We start from the raw sequence: 16,480 nt of genomic DNA on the forward strand, positions 1-16,480 counted from the left end.
GTCTCCTTGTAGCAAGGAAATCACTATGCCCACCCGCTGAATCTCCGACCCAGAAGACTGAGGCCTAAGCCGGAAGTATAGCTTGCAGCTCTCCTTGAAACAAAAGAACTGCGAGCGATCTCCAGAAAAACGATCCGGGAGATTTACTTTCGGCTCCTTAACCCCTGAAGGTGCTGCTGCTGCGGGAGCTCCGCCAGCGGCCTGGGAGGTGTGCATTTTAATGGACAAATCATTAAATTGTCGAGTCAGGACCTGCACCTGATCGACCACCTGTGCAACGTATTTTGAGGGGTATGCTCCATATTCCCACAAAATTTCAACAGGAGTATTAGGCTGCTGAATATGTTATGCACACCAGTGCCTGCAGGAATGTACTGGTGTCTGAACTGTTATGCACACCAGTGCCTGCAGGAATGTACTGGTGTTTGAACTGTTATGCACACCAGTGCCTGCAGGAATGTACTGGTGTCTGAACGGATAGGGATGCAAAACAAATGAACTCACAGACAGACTGGGGAATATGACATTACGTACACAGAAGGTGATAGGGTAACAAAATAAACACAAAGTGAACAGAGAAGCCCAGAGGCTAAGAAACTGGGTGTCTCCCTAGTATTAGTAATGCTCAGATGGAAAAAGCAAGATGTTGTGTTTTAATACGTAGAGAACCCGAAATGCTGTTGCTAAGGGCAACAGCAAAACCCTAAAGGGTTTCCAACGGGTGTGGCAGTAAACTCCTTGGTCAGAGATGGAATGATAGACACAAGGAGAGTCTCCACAATCCTAATCCTCACTTGCAGTGCACAGGTTCAGCTTACTGCCACTAAACTGACATCTGAACACCTTGCACAGTGAGACAGGATTTAGGCAGGCAAATCTGAGAATACAGCCGCAAACTTGCTAAGTTCACAGAGCAGCAAAAGAACCCCAGCAAGTTAAACGACTGACTCCAGTCTTACTGCTAGGTCTGGATTGGCAGAGTGTAGTACCAAATCCCCAGGCCTATTTGCAGTAAGCAACAACAAATACAAAGCTACACAGTACTGGCTAACTTTCAGGAACTGACTAACCAACAAAGATTCAGCAGCATCTGCTTAACCTGAGAAGAGGCCTTATATAGCAGGTGCTGTCCACGCCCCACTCAGACCTCACAGACTGTGAGCACAAAAACCAGCACCGGATCCCCTGCCGTGCACAGAGCCTGTGACCACTGCACAGCAAAAGACCCGAACCGGAGTATCAGCTGAGCTCAGGTTACTCTGCTAGCACTTGTCTCCCGGTTGCCTTGACGACGTGGCAGCACAGGGCAGGAGACCCTAACACCCTTCCAGCTGGACCTGTTGGACAAATGGTCCGGATTGCATCTCCACATGCACCAGAGGATTCGTCTGTCGCCAAAAGCCAGGATTTCTCTGCTGTGGTGGCTCCAGATTTCTCACCTGACCGAGGGCCGGAGGTTTGGGATTCAAAATTGGATTCTGTTAACCACAGAGGCAAGCCTCTGAGGTTGGGGAGCAGTCACCCAGGGGGAACACTTCCAAGGAAAATGGTCAAGTCAGGAAACCATTCTTCCAATCAACATTCTAGAACTAACGACCATATACAACGCCCTTCTATAGGCAGCACATCTTCAAGATCAGGCGATCCAGGTTCAGTCGGACAATGTGATGGCAGTAACGTACATAAACTGACAGGGCGGAACGAAGAGCAGAGCAGCAATGTCAGAGGTAACACAGATTCTCCTCTGGGCAGAAAGACACGCTGTGGCGTTGTCTGCGATCTTCATTCTGGGAGTAGACAACTGGGAAGCAGATTTCCTCAGCAAACCCGGCCTCCACCCAGGAGAGTGTGGCCTTCACCCGGAGGTGTTCGGGTGCGTGACACGTCGGTGGGGCACTCCACGAATCGACATGATGGCCTCTCGTCTCAACAAGAAACTCAGGCGGTATTGTTCCAGTTTGAGAGACCCTCAGGCAGTGGCGGTGGACGCTCTGGTGGCTCCACGGGCCTACTAGATGGTGTATGTGTTTCCACCACTTCCATTAATCCCAAGAATTCTCAAAAGAATAAAAAGTGAAAAGGTTCAGGCAATTCTCATTGCTCCGAATTGGCCAAGAAGGGCTTGGTACACGGATCTACTGGACATGCTTCTGGAGAATACGTGGCCTCTACCTCTCCGAGAGGATCTTCTGCAACAGGGGCCGTTCGTCTATCAAGACTTACCGCGGCTATGTTTGACAGCATAGAGGTTGAGCAGCAAATTTTAGCCCGGTAAGGAATTCCGGACAGGGTAATTCCTACCCTCATCCAAGCCAGAAAAGGGGTAACGTCTAAACATTACCACCGGATTTGGAGTAAATATGTGTCTTGGTGTGAAAACAGGAAAATTCCTGCGGTGGAATTCAACTGGGTCGGTTTCTGCTTTTTCTGTAGTCTGGTGTGGATGTTGGCCTACGCCTGGGCACCATAAAAGTCCAGATTTCGGCCTTGTCCATTTTCTTCCAAAAACAGTTGGCTTCCCTCCATGAGGTTCAGACGTTCTTGAAAGGTGTTCTGCACATCCAGCCGCCCTTTGTGCCCCCCACGGCACCTCGGGATCTCCACGTGGTGTTGCAGTTTCTACAATCTTAATGGTTTGAGCCTTTACAGGGGGTTGATGTAAAGTTTCTTACGTGGAAGACCGTCACATTGCTGGCCTTGGCTTCGGCAAGACGTGTGTTAGAATTGGGGGCGTTGTCTCACAAGAGCCCCTATTTGATTTTTCATGAAGATAGAGCTGAACTCAGAACTCGTCAGCATTTTCTTTCAAAGGTGGTGTCTGCGTTTCACATCAACCAGCGGAAAAAAGGGACGGAGCTTCGTGGGAATGGACAGGGCTTAACTAGAGGGGCGGGACTTCGCAGGTGGCACCCGTTTTTAGTCCACTGATGGACCGCAGAGGGGTGGGGCTTCGTGTCCCGACACCCATTTTTTTTGTCTCTTGGGGGGTGTGGGAGGCGAGGGCTGACTCCAGGGGAGTGTTGCCCCGCAGTGCTGGCTCCTACACAGTGACAGGAGACGAATGCTGCACATAATATAACAGTGCAGCACTCGGCTCCTGTCACTGTGCAGGAGTCGTCATTTTGGTGTCACCCCTCGGCAGGTGACACCCGGGAGCGGGCCGCACCCCCCGATCCCCCCTTGTGATGCCATTGGTTCTTCCTGCACTGTTCCTTGGTTAAGTAATGTTGGTTCGGCCGTTGCTGTTCCTGTTTCAAGTTTGGTTAGCTTGGCTTTCCTCTTGTTGTGTGTGCAGGTTTGGAATCTCACCACTATCCTTAATTATCCTTCTCTCAAGGTATGTCCGTCTCCTTGGGCACAGTTTCTAGACTGAGTCTGGTAGGAGGGGCATAGGGGGAGGAGCCAGTGCACACTTGATTTCTTAAAGTGCCCAAGGCTCCTAGTGGACCCGTTTATACCCCATGGTACTAATGAGGACCCCAGTATCCCCTACGGACTACGAGAAAAGGATTTACCAGTAGGTAATTAAAATTCAATTTTTTCCTATCTTCCTCTGTTGAATTTCTTCTTTGCGGCACTCCTCTCTGCACTGCAGCTACTCACTGATGACTCTCTTAGGTGTGTATTTACTAAAGTGTGGGTTTTTTGAAGTGGAGAAGTTGCCCATGGCAACCAATCAGATTCTAGCTATCTTTTAGAATGTACTAAATAAATCTTAAGTAGAATCTCATTGGTTGCATTGGGCAACATCTCCACTTCTGAAAACCCGCACTTTAGTAAATATGCCCCTTAGTGGCCGTGTCAGACACATGGGGATGAGACCTCACTCGTGTACTCCTCTCATCCATATGCCTCTGACACTGTCACATTGTCTCTACTAGACAGTGATTCATCAGTGTACACCAAAGGAGTTGAGCTGTGGACAGCTGGGCCGAGCGCATTGCTTGCAAACTATATATATCACGAGTGCCCGGCCGGCACTACATGGATGCAGGCTGAGGGTTACAGGGACATTATGGGCAAGGAGTAGGTTGCAGGCAGTCGACGTGCTGCAGCCACATGCCCTTTAGTCCTGGTGCACCGACTACACCGTTGGTAGTTCCACCGCTGCATGCTACACTAGTAAAGTGCATGCTATTTATGTTATCAGGTTATCAGACCAGTGATAGAGTCAGGGGCATAGTGAGCGCAAGCTCCCGGCACCAAAACGGTTAGAGGGCGCTCCGCAGTCACCCAGCCGGTGCCGCACCTGCTCTCGCCCACAGCTGTATTTTATTTACTAATAGTAGTAACAGCTCTGCTTCTTCTGGTGATCCTGTCTTCCTGACCCTCCCACTTTTTCAGAATGCCAGTGGAGTCATGCTGGTGACATTCTGGGGGGTAAAGAGGACAAATGGAGTAGCAGCAGCATATCCACATGTGTCTGCCCACCAGCCCGGCCGGTCCCTACAGCTGAAGAATGGCTAGAGCATCCATCACGCAGTGCTGCCCAGCTGGAGTGTATGGAGTCCAAGGCAGAGCATCAAACAGAGTTATGCCTACAAAGGGTCGAAAGAAGCAGGAGATACTACATTTACAGTAGGTGGGTGGCTTTTGGTGGTAGGTATGAGGTGGCTGGGCTGTAGCTGGCATAATGTGTATAATGCACTCTACCTGGCATAATGTGTATAAGTGGCTCTACTGTGGCGTAACGCGTATAAAAGGCTCTCCTGTGTGGTGTAACGCGTATAAGCGACTCTCCTGTGTGGCGTAACATGTATAAGGGTACTACTGTGTGGTATAATGTGACTAATGGATGCTACTGTGCGGTGTTATGTAAAATTGGTATTATTCTGTTGCCTCACCCCTTCCCCATGAAGCCACGCCTATATTTTTTTACACCCTGAGCTCCACAAGGTCTAGAACTGGCCCTGCCACCAATTTAGGATTTTTTTATTTTCAAATATAACGTGCCCTCAATTCAGAACAGGGGAGGGACCACCAAATCATACCCTTGCCCCAGGCACCTAGCTACAGTTCTGGATTAAAAGTCCACAATGATTAGTTACATCTCTGGATACAGTGGCGTCATTAAAAGTCCACAATGATTTTATATTTACACTTCCAAAATATTTATTGCTGAATTTAAGATTCCTCAACATCTCTTGTTAGATTCACTTTAACCATGTTTGTAGGTTTTGATAATCCACAACCACGGAGTCCTGACAGAAAGACCTGTGGCTTTGGAACGTTGCTTGAGTTATCCCGTTTTGTCTGTGTGCCCACTTGCTTTGGTAGGTACACCTGGGTGAAGTTTTCTCTTCTCATGTGGCTGTAATGTGTCTGCATGGAATGAGTCACTTTCTGCCGCAGATTAGTCTGTGAGAGAGAATGCAGTCATTACACTGTTCAGGTATGCAGTCAATAACACATAAGTTTTGTTTAGCACAACCTACTTATTCCTGCTTGCTCACAGTATACTTTGAGTTTGGTCTGTAATGAAGTATGCTCTGTTTAAACAGAGAACTTTGGGGCTAATTCAGACTTGATCGCTGCTGTGCGTGTTCGCACAGCAGCGATCAGGTCTGAAGTGCGCCGGCTCTGCAGAGCGCCGGCGCATGGCAGTCAGCTGACTGCTGTCTTAGCCTTGCTATCACCTCTGCCTGATTGACAGAGCCAGTGCGCCGGATCCGTGACATCACACACAGCCGCTGCGACCCGGGCAGCGACGAGTAGCTCCCTGCCAGCGCGCAGGAGCTGCGCTGGCTGGGAGCTACTCCTACAGTACAGTTGTGCGATGCTTTTGTACTTATATGACGGGTAGGGTCTGACATGCGGGGCGGACTAGCCCTGTGCTGGGCGTCCCCCCGCATGTCAGTGAAGCTGATCGTAGATCAGGTCTGAATCACCCCCTTTGATCCTTATGAGATGTACAGTCCTGAATGTAGGACAGATCAATAACAACAATCTGCACCCAGGTTCCATCCTGTATTATAGGAATTCAGGTTGAGTCCCTCATATCCAAAATGCTTGGGACCAGAATAATTTCTAATTTCTCTAACGTCCTAGTGGATGCTGGGGACTCCGAAAGGACCATGGGGTATAGCGGCTCCGCAGGAGACTGGGCACAAAAGTAAAAAGCTTTAGGACTAGCTGGTGTGCACTGGCTCCTCCCCCTATGACCCTCCTCCAGATTTTTGTGCCCGAACGAGACGGGTGCAGGCTAAGGGGCTCTCCTGAGCTGCTTAGTGTAAAAGTTTAAAGTAGGTTTTTTATTTTCAGTGAGACCTGCTGGCAACAGGCTCACTGCACCGAGGGACTAAGGGGAGAAGAAGCGAACTCACCTGCGTGCAGAGTGGATTGGGCTTCTTAGGCTACTGGACATTAGCTCCAGAGAGACGATCACAGGCCCAGCCATGGATGGGTCCCGGAGCCGCGCCGCCGTCCCCCTTACAGAGCCAGAAGACGGAAGAGGTCCGGAAAATCGGCGGCAGAAGACGTCCTGTCTTCTATAAGGTAGCGCACAGCACTGCAGCTGTGCGCCATTGCTCTCAGCACACTTCACACTCCGGTCACTGAGGGTGCAGGGCGCTGGGGGGGGGCGCCCTGAGACGCAATAAAAACACCTTTTTTGGCAAAAAATACATCACATATAGCTCCTGGGCTATATGGATGTATTTAACCCCTGCCAATTTTTACATAAAAAAGCGGGAGAAAGGCCGCCGAAAAAGGGGCGGAGCCTATCTCCTCAGCACACTGGCGCCATTTTTTCCTCACAGCTCCGTTGGAGGAAGGCTCCCTGACTCTCCCCTGCAGTCCTGCACTACAGAAACAGGGTAAAACAAGAGAGGGGGGGCACTAATTTGGCATATAAATATATACAGCAGCTATATTAGGGAAAAACACTTATATAAGGTTATCCCTGTATATATATATAGCGCTCTGGTGTGTGCTGGCAAACTCTCCCTCTGTCTCCCCAAAGGGCTAGTGGGGTCCTGTCCTCTATCAGAGCATTCCCTGTGTGTGTGCTGTGTGTCGGTACGTTGTGTCGACATGTATGAGGAGGAAAATGATGTGGAGGCGGAGCAATTGCCTGTGTTAGTGATGTCACCCCCTAGGGAGTCGACACCTGACTGGATGGTCTTATGGAAAGAATTACGTGATAGTGTCAGCACTTTACAAAAGACTGTTGACGACATGAGACAGCCGGCAAATCAGTTAATACCTGTACAGGCGTCTCAAACACCGTCAGGGGCTCTAAAGCGCCCGTTACCTCAGGTGGTCGACACAGACCCAGACACGGACACTGATTCCAGTGTCGACGGTGAGGAAACAAACGTATTTTCCAGTAGGGCCACACGTTACATGATCACGGCAATGAAGGAGGTTTTGAACATTTCTGATACTACAAGTACCACAAAAAAGGGTATTATGTGGGGTGTGAAAAAACTACCCGTAGTTTTTCCCGAATCAGATGAATTAAATGAGGTGTGTGATGAAGCGTGGGTTTCCCCCGATAAAAAACTGCTAATTTCTAAAAAGTTATTGGCATTATACCCTTTCCCGCCAGAGGTTAGGGCGCGTTGGGAAACACCCCCTAGCGTAGATAAGGCGCTCACACGCTTATCAAAACAAGTGGCGTTACCGTCCCCAGATACGGCCGCCCTCAAGGAACCAGCTGATAGAAAGCTGGAAAATATCCTTAAAAGTATATACACACATACTGGTATTATACTGCGACCAGCAATCGCCTCAGCCTGGATGTGCAGTGCTGGGGTGGCTTGGTCGGTTTCCCTGACTGAAAATATTGATACCCTTGACAGGGACAATATATTATTGACTATAGAGCATTTAAAGGATGCATTTCTATATATGCGAGATGCACAGAGGGATATTTGCACTCTGGCATCAAGAGTAAGTGCGATGTCCATTTCTGCCAGAAGAGGATTATGGACACGACAGTGGTCAGGTGATGCGGATTCCAAACGGCATATGGAAGTATTGCCGTATAAAGGGGAGGAGTTATTTGGGGTCGGTCTATAGGACCTGGTGGCCACGGCAACGGCTGGAAAATCCACCTTTTTACCCCAAGTCACCTCGCAGCAGAAAAAGATACCGTCTTTTCAGGCTCAGTCCTTTCGTCCCCATAAGGGCAAGCGGGCAAAAGGCCACTCATATCTGCCCCGGGGCAGAGGAAGGGGAAAAAGACTGCAGCAGACAGCCTCTTCCCACGAACAGAAGCCCTCCCCCGCTTCTGCCAAGTCCTCAGCATGACGCTGGGGCCTTACAAGCGGACTCAGGCACGGTGGGGGCCCGTCTCAAGAATTTCAGCGCGCAGTGGGCTCACTCGCAAGTGGACCCCTGGATCCTGCAGGTAGTATCTCAGGGGTACAAATTGGAATTCAAGACGTCTCCCCCTCGCCGGTTCCTGAAGTCTGCTTTACCAACGTCTCCCCCCGACAGGGAGGCGGTATTGGAAGCCATTCACAAGCTGTATTCCCAGCAGGTGATAATCAAGGTACCCCTCCTACAACAGGGAAAGGGGTATTATTCCACGCTGTTTGTGGTACCGAAGCCGGACGGCTCGGTGAGACCCATTTTAAATCTGAAATCCTTGAACACTTACATAAAAAGGTTCAAGTTCAAGATGGAGTCACTCAGAGCAGTGATAGCGAACCTGGAAGAAGGGGACTATATGGTGTCTCTGGACATCAAGGATGCTTACCTCCATGTCCCAATTTGCCCTTCTCACCAAGGGTACCTCAGGTTTGTGGTACAGAACTGTCACTATCAGTTTCAGACGCTGCCGTTTGGATTGTCCACGGCACCCCGGGTCTTTACCAAGGTAATGGCCGAAATGATGATTCTTCTTCGAAGAAAAGGCGTCTTAATTATCCCTTACTTGGACGATCTCCTGATAAGGGCAAGGTCCAGAGAACAGTTAGAGGTCGGAGTAGCACTATCTCAAGTAGTGCTACGACAGCACGGATGGATTCTAAATATTCCAAAATCGCAGCTGATTCCGACGACACGTCTGCTGTTCCTAGGGATGATTCTGGACACAGTACAGAAAAAGGTGTTTCTCCCGGAGGAGAAAGCCAAGGAGTTATCCGACCTAGTCAGGAACCTCCTAAGACCAGGCCAAGTGTCAGTACACCAATGCACAAGGGTCCTGGGAAAGATGGTGGCTTCTTACGAAGCGATTCCATTCGGCAGATTCCACGCAAGAACTTTTCAGTGGGATCTGCTGGACAAATGGTCCGGATCGCATCTTCAAATGCATCAGCGGATAACCCTGTCTCCAAGGACAAGGGTGTCTCTCCTGTGGTGGTTACAGAGTGCTCATCTCCTAGAGGGCCGCAGATTCGGCATTCAGGATTGGGTCCTGGTGACCACGGATGCCAGCCTGAGAGGCTGGGGAGCAGTCACACAGGGAAGAAATTTCCAGGGCTTGTGGTCAAGCATGGAAACGTCACTTCACATAAATATCCTGGAACTAAGGGCCATTTACAATGCCCTAAGTCAGGCAAGACCTCTGCTTCAGGGTCAGCCGGTGTTGATCCAGTCGGACAACATCACGGCAGTCGCCCACGTAAACAGACAGGGCGGCACAAGAAGCAGGAGGGCAATGATGGAAGTGGCAAGGATTCTTCGCTGGGCGGAGAATCATGTGATAGCACTGTCAGCAGTGTTCATTCCGGGAGTGGACAACTGGGAAGCAGACTTCCTCAGCAGACACGATCTTCACCCGGGGGAGTGGGGACTTCACCCAGAAGTCTTCCACATGATTGTGAACCGTTGGGAAAAACCAAAGGTGGACATGATGGCGTCCCGCCTCAACAAAAAACTGGACAGATATTGCGCCAGGTCAAGGGACCCTCAGGCAATAGCTGTGGACGCTCTGGTAACACCGTGGGTGTACCAGTCAGTGTATGTGTTCCCTCCTCTTCCTCTCATACCAAAAGTACTGAGAATCATAAGAAGGAGAGGAGTAAAGACTATACTCGTGGCTCCGGATTGGCCAAGAAGGACTTGGTACCCGGAAATTCAAGAGATGCTCACGGAAGACCCGTGGCCTCTACCTCTAAGAAAGGACCTGCTCCAGCAGGGACCATGTCTGTTCCAAGACTTACCGCGGCTGCGTTTGACGGCATGGCGGTTGAACGCCGGATCCTGAAGGAAAAAGGCATTCCGGATGAAGTCATCCCTACCCTGATCAAAGCCAGGAAGGATGTAACCGTACAACATTATCACCGTATTTGGCGTAAATATGTTGCGTGGTGCGAGGCCAGGAAGGCCCCTACAGAGGAATTTCAACTGGGTCGTTTCCTGCATTTCCTGCAAACAGGACTGTCTATGGGCCTCAAATTAGGGTCCATTAAGGTTCAAATTTCGGCCCCGTCAATATTCTTCCAAAAAGAACTGGCTTCTGTTCCTGAAGTTCAGACGTTTGTCAAGGGAGTACTGCATATACAGCCTCCTTTTGTGCCTCCAGTGGCACCTTGGGATCTCAATGTAGTTTTGGGATTCCTAAAATCACATTGGTTTGAACCACTCACCACTGTGGACTTAAAATATCTCACATGGAAAGTGGTAATGCTGTTAGCCCTGGCTTCAGCCAGGCATGTCTCAGAATTGGCGGCTTTATCCTATAAAAGCCCTTACCTAATTTTTCATACGGACAGGGCAGAATTGAGGACTCGTCCTCAATTTCTCCCTAAGGTGGTTTCAGCTTTTCACTTGAACCAGCCTATTGTGGTGCCTGCGGCTACTAGGGACTTGGAGGATTCCAAGTTGCTGGACGTAGTCAGGGCCCTGAAAATGTATGTTTCCAGGACGGCTGGAGTCAGAAAATCTGATTCGCTGTTTATCCTGTATGCACCCAATAAGCTGGGTGCTCCTGCTTCTAAGCAGACGATTGCTCGTTGGATTTGTAGTACAATTCAGCTTGCACATTCTGTGGCAGGCCTGCCACAGCCAAAATCTGTTAAAGCCCATTCCACGCGGAAAGTGGGCTCATCTTGGGCGGCTGCCCGAGGGGTCTCGGCTTTACAACTTTGCCGAGCAGCTACTTGGTCAGGGGCAAACACGTTTGCTAAATTCTACAAATTTGATACCCTGGCTGAGGAGGACCTGGAGTTCTCTCATTTGGTGCTGCAGAGTCATCCGCACTCTCCCGCCCGTTTGGGAGCTTTGGTATAATCCCCATGGTCCTTTCGGAGTCCCCAGCATCCACTAGGACGTTAGAGAAAAATAAGAATTTACTTACCGATAATTCTATTTCTCGGAGTCCGTAGTGGATGCTGGGGTTCCTGAAAGGACCAGGGGGATAGCGGCTCCGCAGGAGACAGGGCACAAAAAGTAAAGCTTTAGGATCAGGTGGTGTGCACTGGCTCCTCCCCCTATGACCCTCCTCCAAGCCTCAGTAAGGTACTGTGCCCGGACGAGCGTACACAATAAGGAAGGATTTATGAATCCCGGGTAAGACTCATACCAGCCACACCAATCACACTGTACAACCTGTGATCTGAACCCAGTTAACAGTATGATAACAGCGGAGCCTCTGAAAAGATGGCTCACAACAATAATAACCCGATTTTTGTAACTATGTACAAGTAATGCAGATAATCCGCACTTGGGATGGGCGCCCAGCATCCACTACGGACTCCGAGAAATAGAATTATCGGTAAGTAAATTCTTATTTTCTCTATCGTCCTAGTGGATGCTGGGGTTCCTGAAAGGACCATGGGGATTATACCAAAGCTCCCAAACGGGCGGGAGAGTGCGGATGACTCTGCAGCACCGAATGAGAGAACTCCAGGTCCTCCTTAGCCAGGGTATCAAATTTGTAGGATTTTACAAACGTGTTTGCCCCTGACTAAATAGCCGCTCGGCAAAGTTGTAAAGCCGAGACCCCTCGGGCAGCCGCCCAAGATGAGCCCACCTTCCTTGTGGAATGGGCATTTACATATTTTGGCTGTGGCAGGCCTGCCACAGAATGTGCAAGCTGAATTGTATTACACATCCAACTAGCAAAAGTCTGCTTAAAAGCAAGAGCACCCAGTTTGTTGGGTGCATACAGGATAACAGCAAGTCAGTTTTCCTGACTCCAGCCGTCCTGGAACCTATATTTTCAGGGCCCTGACCACATCTAGCAACTTGGAGTCCTCCAAGTCCCTAGTAGGCGCAAGACACCACAATAAGCTGGTTCAGGTGAAACACTGACACCACCTTAGGGAGAGAACTGGGGACGAGTCCGCAGCTCTGCCCTGTCCGAATGGACAAACAGATATGGGCTTTTTTGAGAAAAAAACCACCAATTTGACACTCGCCTGGTCCAGGCCAGGTCCAAGAGCATGTTCACTTTTCATGTGAGATGCTTCAAATCCACAGATTTGACTGGTTTTAAACCAATGTGTTTTGAGGAATCCCAGAACTACGTTGAGATCCCACAGTGCCACTGGAGGCACAAAAGGGGGTTGTATATGCAATACTCCCTTGACAAACTTCTGGACTTCAGGAACTGAAGCCAATTCTTTCTGGAAGAAAAATCGACAGGGCCGAAATTTGAACCTTAATGGACCCCAATTTGAGGCCCATAGACACTCCTGTTTGCAAGAAATGCAGGAATCGACGAGTTGAAATTTCTTCGTGGGGCCTTCCTGGCCTCACACCACGCAACATATTTTCGCCACATGTGGTGATAATGTTGTGCGGTCACCTCCTTTCTGGCTTTGACCAGGGTAGGAATGACCTCTTCCTGAATGCCTTTTCCCTTAGGATCCGGCGTTCCACCGCCATGCCGTCAAACGCAGCTGCGGTAAGTCTTGGAACAGACATGGTACTTGCTGAAACAAGTCCCTTCTTAGCGGCAGAGGCCATAAGTCCTCTGTGAGCATCTCTTGAAGTTCCGGGTACCAAGTCCTTCTTGGCCAATCCGGAGCCATGAGTATAGTTCTTACTCCTCTACGTCTTATAATTCTCAGTACCTTAGGTATGAAAAGCAGAGGATGGAACACATACACCGACTGGTACACCCACGGTGTTACCAGAACGTCCACAGCTATTGCCTGAGGGTCTCTTAACCTGGCGCAATACCTGTCCCGTTTTTTGTTCAGACGGGACGCCATCATGTCCACCTTTGGTAATTCCCAACGGTTTACAATTATGTGGAAAACTTCCCCATGAAGTTCCCACTCTGCCGGGTGGAGGTCGTGCCTACTGAGGAAGTCTGCTTCCCAGTTTCCATTCCCGGAATGAAACACTGCTGACAGTGCTATCACATGATTTTCCGCCCAGCGAAAAGTCCTTGCAGTTTTTGCCACTGCCCTCCTGCTTCTTGTGCCGCCCTGTCTATTTACGCGGGCGACTGCCGTGATGTTTTATCCCACTGGATCAATACCGGCTGACCTTGAAGCAGAGGTCTTGCTAAGCTTAGAGCATTATAAATTTACCCTTAGCTATATTTATGTGGAGAAAAATCTCCAGACTTGATCACACTCCTTGGAAATTTTTTCCTTGTGTGACTGCTCCCCAGCCTCTCGGGCTGGCCTCCGTGGTCACCAACATCCAAAACTGAATGCCGAATCTGCGGCCCTCTAGAAGATGAGCACTCTGTAACCACCACAGGAGAGACACCCTTGTCCTTGGATATAGGGTTATCCGCTGATGCATCTGAAGATGCGATCCGGACCATTTGTCCAGCAGATTCCACTGAAAAGTTCTTGCATGAAATCTGCCGACTGGAATTGCTTCGAAGGAAGTCACCATTTTTTTTACCATGGCCCTTGTGCAATGATGCACTGATTTTAGGAGGTTCCTGACTAGCTCGGATAACTCCCTGGCTTTCTCTTCCGGGAGAAACACCTTTTTCTGGACTGTGTCCAGAATCATCCCTAAGCACAGGAGACTTGTTGTCGGGATCAGCTGCGATTTTGGAATATTTAGAATCCACCCCTGCTGTTGTAACAGTATCCGAGATAGTGCTACTCCGACCTCCAACTGTTCCCTGGACTTTGCCCTTATCAGGAGATCGTCCAAGTAAGGGATAATTAAGACGCCTTTTCTTCGAAGAAGAACCATCATTTCGGCCATTACCTTGGTAAAGACCCGGGGTGCCGTAGACAATCCAAACGGCAGCGTCTGAAACTGATAGTGACAGTTCTGTACCACGAACCTGAGGTACCCTTAGTGATAAGGGCAAATTTGGGACATGGAGGTAAGCATCCCTGATGTCTCGGGACACCAGATAGTCCCCTTCTTCCCGGTTCGTTATCACTGCTCTGAGTGACTCCATCTTGATTTGAACCTTTGTAAGTGTTCAAATTTTTTTAGATTTAGAATAGGTCTCACCTAGCCTTCTGGCTTCAGTACCACAATATAGTGTGGAATAATACCCCCTTTTCTTGTTGTAGGAGGGGTAATTTAATTATCACCGGCTGGGAATACAGCTCGTGAATTTTTTCCCATACTGCCTCCTTGTCGGAGGGAGACCTTGGTAAAGCAGGCTTCAGGAGCCTGCGCAGGGGAAACGTCTCGACATTCCAAACTGTACCCCTGGGATACTACTTGTAGGATCCAGGGGTCCTGTACGGTCTCAGCGTCATGCTGAGAGCTTGTCAGAAGCGGTGGAACGCTTCTGTTCCTGGGAATGGGCTGCCTGCTGCAGTCTTCTTCCCTTTCCTCTATCCCTGGGCAGATATGACTCTTATAGGGACGAAAGGACTGAAGCTGAAAAGACGGTGTCTTTTTCTGCAGAGATGTGACTTAGGGTAAAAACTGTGGATTTTCCAGCAGTTGCCGTGGCCACCAGGTCCGATGGACCGACCCCAAATAACTCCTCTTCCTTTATACGGCAATACACCTTTGTGCCGTTTGGAATCTGCATCACCTGACCACTGTCGTGTCCATAAACATCTTCTGGCAGATATGGACATCGCACTTACTCTTGATGCCAGAGTGCAAATATCCCTCTGTGCATCTCGCATATATAGAAATACATCCTTTAAATGCTCTATAGTCAATAAAATACTGTCCCTGTCAAGGGTATCAATATTTTTAGTCAGGGAATCCGACCAAGCCACCCCAGCTCTGCACATCCAGGCTGAGGCGATCGCTGGTCGCAGTATAACACCAGTATGTGTGTATATACTTTTTATGATATTTTTCCAGCCTCCTGTCAGCTGGCTCCTTGAGGACGGCCCTATCTATAGACGGTACCGCCACTTGTTCTGATAAGCGTGTGAGCGCCTTATCCACTCTAAGGGGTGTTTCCCAACGCGCCCTAACTTCTGGCGGGAAAGGGTATACCGCCCATATTTTCTATCGGGGGGAACCCACGCATCATCACACACTTCATTTAATTTATCTGATTCAGGAAAAACTACGGTAGTTTTTTCACATCCCACATAATACCCTCTTTTGTGGTACTTGTAGTATCAGAAATATGTAACACCTCCTTCATTGCCCTTAACGTGTGGCCCTAATAAGGAATACGTTTGTTTATTCACCGTCGACACTGGATTCAGTGTCCCTGTCTGTGTCTGTGTCGACCGACTAAAGTAAACGGGCGTTTTAAAACCCCTGACGGTGTTTTTGAGACGTCTGGACCGGTACTAATTGTTTGTCGGCCGTCTCATGTCGTCAACCGACCTTGGCGCGTGTTGACATTATCACGTAATTCCCTAAATAAGCCATCCATTCCGGTGTCGACTCCCTAGAGAGTGACATCACCATTACAGGCAATTGCTCCGCCTCCTCACCAACATCGTCCTCATACATGTCGACACACACGTACCGACACACAGCACACACACAGGGAATGCTCTGATAGAGGACAGGACCTACTAGCCCTTTGGAGAGACAGAGGGAGAGTTTGCCAGCACACACCAAAAACGCTATAATTATATAGGGACAACCTTATATAAGTGTTTTCCCTTATAGCATCTTTTTTATATATTTCTAACGCCAAATTAGTGCCCCCCCTCTCTGTTTTAACCCTGTTTCTGTAGTGCAGTGCAGGGGAGAGCCTGGGAGCCTTCCCTCCAGCCTTTCTGTGAGGGAAAATGGCGCTGTGTGCTGAGGAGATAGGCCCCGCCCCTTTTTCGGCGGCCTCGTCTCCCGCTCTTAACGGATTCTGGCAGGGGTTAAATATCTCCATATAGCCCCCGGAGGCTATATGTGAGGTATTTTTAGCCAAAAAAGGTTTTCATTTGCCTCCCAGGGCGCCCCCCTCCCAGCGCCCTGCACCCTCAGTGACTGCCGTGTGAAGTGTGCTGAGAGGAAAATGGCGCACAGCTGCAGTGCTGTGCGCTACCTTAAGAAGACTGAGGAGTCTTCTGCCGCCGATTCTGGACCTCTTCTCGTTTCAGCATCTGCAAGGGGGCCGGCGGCGAGGCTCCGGTGACCATCCAGGCTGTACCTGTGATCGTCCCTCTGGAGCTAATGTCCAGTAGCCAAGAAGCCAATCCATCCTGCACGCAGGTGAGTTCACTTCTTCTCC

General features: G+C 49.5%; 1 protein-coding gene and 1 long non-coding RNA gene across 2 annotated transcripts in view; one reads left to right on the forward strand and one right to left on the reverse strand.

Annotated features, from left to right (window-relative positions):
• The window catches only part of LOC134909732 (uncharacterized), a 136,147-nt gene that overhangs the window by 18,246 nt on the left and 101,421 nt on the right, over positions 1 to 16,480 (forward strand). The window contains exon 2 of the long non-coding RNA XR_010176012.1: positions 4,345 to 4,582. This is a non-coding gene — a long non-coding RNA (uncharacterized LOC134909732). The remainder of the gene's footprint in view (positions 1 to 4,344; positions 4,583 to 16,480) is intronic.
• CFAP206 (cilia and flagella associated protein 206) overlaps positions 5,088 to 16,480 on the reverse strand; it is a 155,865-nt gene continuing 144,472 nt past the window's right edge. Inside the window, exon 12 of the mRNA XM_063916935.1 lies at positions 5,088 to 5,358. Within this exon, the coding sequence (XP_063773005.1) occupies positions 5,125 to 5,358 (234 nt within the window). The 3' untranslated portion in view covers positions 5,088 to 5,124. The remainder of the gene's footprint in view (positions 5,359 to 16,480) is intronic.

This window comes from Pseudophryne corroboree, chromosome 4 (assembly GCF_028390025.1).
Source record: "Pseudophryne corroboree isolate aPseCor3 chromosome 4, aPseCor3.hap2, whole genome shotgun sequence".
NCBI lineage: Eukaryota > Metazoa > Chordata > Amphibia > Anura > Myobatrachidae > Pseudophryne > Pseudophryne corroboree.